The sequence below is a fragment of the Abramis brama genome (genome assembly GCF_963993115.1).
Source record: "Abramis brama genome assembly, chromosome: 3".
In the NCBI taxonomy this organism is placed as follows: domain Eukaryota; kingdom Metazoa; phylum Chordata; class Actinopteri; order Cypriniformes; family Leuciscidae; genus Abramis; species Abramis brama.
In genome coordinates, this window is record NC_139965.1 from 62,567,148 (window position 1) to 62,572,907 (window position 5,760).

At 42.2% G+C, this 5,760-nt stretch overlaps 1 protein-coding gene across 1 annotated transcript; it reads right to left on the reverse strand.

Annotated features, from left to right (window-relative positions):
- Positions 1-1,309: 1,309 nt before the first annotated feature.
- Positions 1,310-4,889, reverse strand: LOC311078564 (doublesex- and mab-3-related transcription factor A1). The gene is made up of 2 exons (XM_084107441.1): positions 4,231-4,889; positions 1,310-2,618 (listed from the first exon to the last, which is right to left on the reverse strand). The coding sequence occupies exons 1-2, from the start codon at positions 4,577-4,579 to the stop codon at positions 2,068-2,070; spliced, it is 900 nt and encodes a 299-aa protein (XP_083963567.1). The 5' UTR covers positions 4,580-4,889; the 3' UTR covers positions 1,310-2,067.
- Positions 4,890-5,760: the final 871 nt, after the last annotated feature.

Sequence of the window (5,760 nt, forward strand, 5' to 3'; positions counted from 1 at the left end):
CACTAGTTGTCATTCCTACAGACTCTATTTGAGAAGCGAAGTGTTAAAGGGATATTCACCCAAAAATGAAACTTCTGTCATCATTTACATCATGAGTTTCTTTCTTCTGTTTAGCACAAAAGAAGATATTTTGAAGAATGACGGTAACCAAACAGTTTGATGAACCTCACTGACTTCCAGAGTAGGAAAGAAAAACTGTAGAAGTCAAAGTTCATCAAACTGTTTTGTTCAAAATATCTTCTTTTGTACTAAACAAAGAGAAAGAAACTCATACATGATGTAAATGATAGAAGTTTCTAACAGTTTAACTGTATTTCCATTGAGTTATATATTCTCTATATTCACCTGCATATTCAAGCTGAAGGTTTTGTTTATTGATTTGTAGTCGATCTAAATCTGTTTCTCAGCTGTGAACCACAGATTCATATTTCACAGATGAATCCTCACATATACTTTAAAGGACAACTCCGGTGAAAAATGAACCTGGGGTTAATTAACACATGGTTACTGAGTCGATTGTTCCCTGGAATGCGTTTTCATGATTATAGAATGTAAAGAGTTTTATCTTTAAAAACAGATTAGCTTATAACGCTAGTATATGGGGCACAGAGTAAGTAAAAGTAAATCGCTAGTTAATACCACTAACAAGTCTCAAAATAGCCTCACACTAACACGGTAACATAATGACGGTCCCTACATGCAAACCGAAGCATTGAGAACTTTGTAAGTGTACAGACAGTTTAATAAGAAGATACTTTATAAAGACAGTACATTACGCTTTTACAGACAGGATCCATCTTGGAAAACAGTCTCGACTAATCGAGCCACGAACGCCGTGCTACGTTAGATTTCACAAACGTAATTCCTATCGACCAGCTCACTTAGCACGGCGTTCGTGACTCGATTAGTCGAGACTGTTTTCCAAGATGGATCCTGTCTGTAAACGCGTAATGTACTGTCTTTATAAAGTATCTTCTTATTAAACTGTCTGTACAGTTACAAAGTTCTCAATGCTTCGGTTTGCATGTAGGGACCCTCATTATGCTACTGTGTTAGTGTGAGGCTATTTTGAGCCTTGTTAGTGGTATGAACTAGCGATTTACTTTTACTTACTCTGTGCCCCATATACTAGCGTTATAAGCTAATCTGTTTTTAGAGATAAAACTCTTTGCATCCGATTTTCATGAAAACGCATCCCAGGGAACGAACGATTCGGTAACCATGTGTTAATTACCCCTAGGTTCATTGTTCACCGGAGTTGTCCTTTAAGCGGGATTGATCAAGCTTTTTATTCTATAGTCAATGAAATAAAGTTGTATTTAAGATTTATTAACAAAATGTGACATTCAAATATGCATAAAAATACAACATTTTCAGTATATAAAAAAATATATAAAACACACCTGGATAAAACTGTGTGGAGGCATTTCCCCATTAGATGTCAGTGAAGCTCCACTGGGACACATTGGCTGGATTTGGGACTTGCAGAAGATTTTTTCTTTCAAATATTACAAGCACACATTATTATTTTTTATTATTACACACATACAAACCACACCCTGACAACCATACCAATACACACACACAATTATAGCTGCATTTTTGGCTGCATTGGCTCTATAATATGCAGAAAACATGAATAAAGCGAGTATTTGCATTACAGGCCAAACCTGAGAAAACGGCACATCTGGTAAAAAATGTACATTTTTAAGCCTTTCCAACAGAATGAAAGCCTATTAACAAAGATTGCAGCATTTTATAGTTAAATGGCCCTGGGATTAAAAATAGTAGTTTTAGTGGGTTTCAATGGGGACATTTTTGTCCAAAAGGTCATGAGTGGAAATATTTTGTGTTACTAGTGCAAAATAGATTTATTAAAGGAGATGGAGGTAAAATAGTACAATTCCAATAAAAATACACACCAGTGCCAAAATGAATTGCACTGGCGTTAACACAGGCAAAATTATCAAAAGAAAACAAAACTGTCCATAAGGTCACACAAGGGTCAACATCTGGATTCATGATCCATACTCTGGTTTATTGGGAAAGCAGGAGACTGTGGTCCGGTTATTTGTCCCGGTCGAGGCCAGAGTGAAACACCGCGGGGTTGAAGGAGTCTCTGGGATACGGAAGGTCCCGCAGGAGCCGATAGTCCGCCGGCGGCCGCAGGGTCATCGGGACGAACCCGGACGTCAGGAGTGGCGGGAGGAAGTTCGGTGTGGGATAGAGTCTTAGCGGGCCGATGGCAAACCCAGGGTTAAACCCCAACATCCCGTCCCTGAAGGAGGGAGAGGAGGAGGGGGGGAGGGGAGAGAAGGCCGAACTGGAGTGTCCTCGCAACCCGCCGGCTCCGCTTGACCTCTGACCCTCCCGGGAGCCGAGCAGCAGCTCGATGGCCTTCACCACGTCTCCCGATCCGGCCTCCAGCGCCGAGTCCAGGGCGTCCCGCTCCAGCTGAGGGAAGATCTTCATCAGGACGGCAGTGGGGTTTCGGCCGGGAGCTTCCCACTGCTTCTCTGACTCCAGATCCGGGCCAGGAGACGGGTCGCTCTTTTCTGAGGAGAAGAACGCCCGATCCACCAGCCCACTCAACATGCTGCGCTTCTGAAGGCTTTTCTCTGCAAGAACAGAGCACAGACAGTGTCAGAACGGTTTGCTGACGACAGAATCCGAGTTCAAGCACTGTAGTGGGAAAATCCGTTCTCTGCATTCACACACACTCCCTGTTTCATCCGTTCTCTGCATTCACACACACTCCCTGTTTCATCCGTTCTCTGCATTCACACACTCCCTGTTTCATCCGTTCTCTGCATTCACACACTCCCTGTTTCATCCGTTCTCTGCATTCACACACACTCCCTGTTTCATCCGTTCTCTGCATTCACACACTCCCTGTTTCATACACGCTCGGATCAATTCAAGGCGACAATCAAACTGCTTTCTGAACTATAACAGTTTTTGGGTAACACTTTAGAATACTGTTCCTTCATTAATGAATAACTACACAGGAACAAATGAGTAACGCACTAATAACATTCTAGTAACTACTAATAACTAACACCAAAACGACTTCCCTGAGATATCGGGAACGAATATTGCTTCGCTAAACGCTTATGGGGGAAACTCTCTTTCTCTGAATATTGAAGCCTTTAATTCAAACATGATTGGCTCGCGCAGACACGCTGCTACGCCATTGGTTCCCGCAGTTCCCGCTGAGCAGCCAATGAGCGCGCTCCTATCGCCGCTCTATTACGGCACTGCGTTTCTGAATTAAAGGCTTCAATATTCAGAGAAAGAGAGTTTCCCCCATAAGCGTCTAGCGACGTAATACGAGTAAACGTTTCGAAAGGGAACACTGATTAACGAATTAGTGAGTAATATCGCTCAGTCGAATGTGGTAGTTCACTCTTCGCTAATCAGTTGCTACTATTGTTTTCATACCTCCCAGAGAACTACTATATACAGGTTCATAATTAACATGAATAATGCATAATGTATAATGTAAGGTAATGGTAACCCACTAGTAATGACTCAAGCGTTACTACATTCTTCTAAAGGAACTACTAATTTGGATCAGTATTCAAAAGTGAAAAACATAACCTAATATTGACTGAAGTCATTGTAAGCTTTTGAGGTTTTTGTAAGATTCTGAATACTGATCCAAATAATTAGTAGTTCCTTTAGAAGAACATAGTAACGCTTGAGTCATTACTAGTGAGTTACCATTACCTTTTATTATAAATTATGCATTATTCATGCTAATTATGAACCTGTAGTAGTTCTCTGGGAGGTATGAAAGAAAATAGTATTGATTAGCTAATAGTGAACTACCACATTCAACTGAGCGATATTGCTTACTAATTTGTTAATCAGTTTCTTGTTAGTTAATAGTAGTTACTATAAAGTTAATAGTGTGTTATTCATTTGTTCCTGTATAGTTATTCATTAATAAAGAAACAGTATTCTAAAGTGTTACTGAATATTGTATAATTATTTGTAGTAGTTATATGTATGTTTCTTATATTGACAATATTATTATTCATATATTCATATTTAAGTTGCCACATCAGTGTTGAAAAATTACATATACACAATAAAGAGCAACATATCCTACTGAACTTTAAAACTATTAAACACGAATCTACTTAGAAAGACTGATTCGATTCACGTTTAAACCAAAACAGTTTTAAACACTTCAAAACACTATTAAAACAGTTCAAAGTCATCTACCGTCCGGCCTGAAGGCGTCGAACGCGCTCAGCGCTGCTCTGGAGACGCTCGCGCCACCCTGCGTCGCTCCTGCCGCGGGGTAGATCACCTGCAGCTCCTCCTGCGCCTGCTGCCTCCGCAACGCCACCTGAGCCGCCATGACGCGCTGCCTCTCCGCGATCAACGCGCATTTGACGCACGCGCAATCGCGCCAGCGGCAGAAGCGTTTGTGTCCCTTGAGAGCCGAGACCACCCCGTGATTCCGGCAGCGCGCGCACTTCGGGCTGCGCGGGAAAATCCTGTCACCCTGCCGGAGGAGGAGCGGCGCGTGCGGCGCGAGGAGCGAGAAGCGCGCGCTGCTGGAGTCCATCACTGCGCGCGCGCGTGTGAGTGTGTGTGTGTGTGTGTGTGTGCTGCTGATGGTGAATGAGCCAAAGATTTAATGCTGCAGGTGACAAAAGAGAAACAGGACACCTGACACGCCCCTCACACACACACACACACACACTCACATACACACTCCCTCTCTTACACTTACACTCTCTCTCTCTCTCTCTCTCACACACACACACACACACTCACACACACACACACACACACACACACACTCACAGACACACTCCCTCTCTTACACTTACACTCTCTCTCTCTCTCTCTCTCACACACACACTCACACACTCACAGACACACTCCCTCTCTTGCACTTATACACTCTCTCTCTCTCTCTCTCTCTCTCTCTCTCTCACACACACACACACACACACAGAGACACACTCCCTCTCTTACACTTACACTCTCTCTCTCTCACACACACACACACACACACTCACAGACACACTCCCTCTCTTATACTTACACACTCTCTCACACACACTCACACACACACCTCATTATGTTCATCTTAGTGAGTTTATCAAAGTGTCTTTAACATCTAACTTGTTCATTTATCTAATCTAAGACGGAAATTATGTAGTGATGAACAAAACTGAGTTCCTTCGTTCTCTAAACTCCGGCTCTGCTCATCAGCAACTCTATTACAGTCGTCGGCTGTGTCTATGCGTGTGTTTCAGGGATAGACAGTAAAGCAAGAGTGTTATTGTTCAGCTGAGGTCAGTTCAGTGATTCAGCAAGAAATCAGTTCTTTTCAGACTAAATAAAATATATGTAATCAGAATTTTATTTAAGAATGGGATATCATTATCAGTCTTAAAAATGCCTTCTGCCAAATCTATTTTGTTGTGGTTTTTGTGGTTTTTGCATTTGTTAAATAAAATGTATTTTTCCTGCGTTTACAGCACTGATCCCATGCAACTTCTGTCTAATCTCTCCAAACACACTAATTAAAAACATCTGTATCTCAGATAGATTCACACTCATATCGCTCTCTCTCTCTCTCTCTCTCTCTCTCTCTCTCACTCTCTCTCTCTCTCTCTCTCTCTCTCTCACTCTCTCTCTCTCACTCTATCCTCTATCTTTCGTCTCTTTCAATCGCAGGAATAATCTCCACTTTGAGACAATCTGACCGTCGATGCGGATCCACAGCAGCTTTTT

What these genes read in the sequence shown, in the direction of transcription:
- LOC311078564 (XM_084107441.1), bottom strand. Translation starts at nt 4,579, where the DNA reads ATGGACTCCAGCAGCGCGCGCTTCTCGCTCCTCGCGCCGCACGCGCCG. An exon ending in CGACGCCTTCAGGCCGGACG is followed by an intron (nt 2,619 to 4,230) that starts GTAGATGACTTT and finishes CTGTTCTTGCAG; the next exon opens with AGAAAAGCCTTCAGAAGCGC.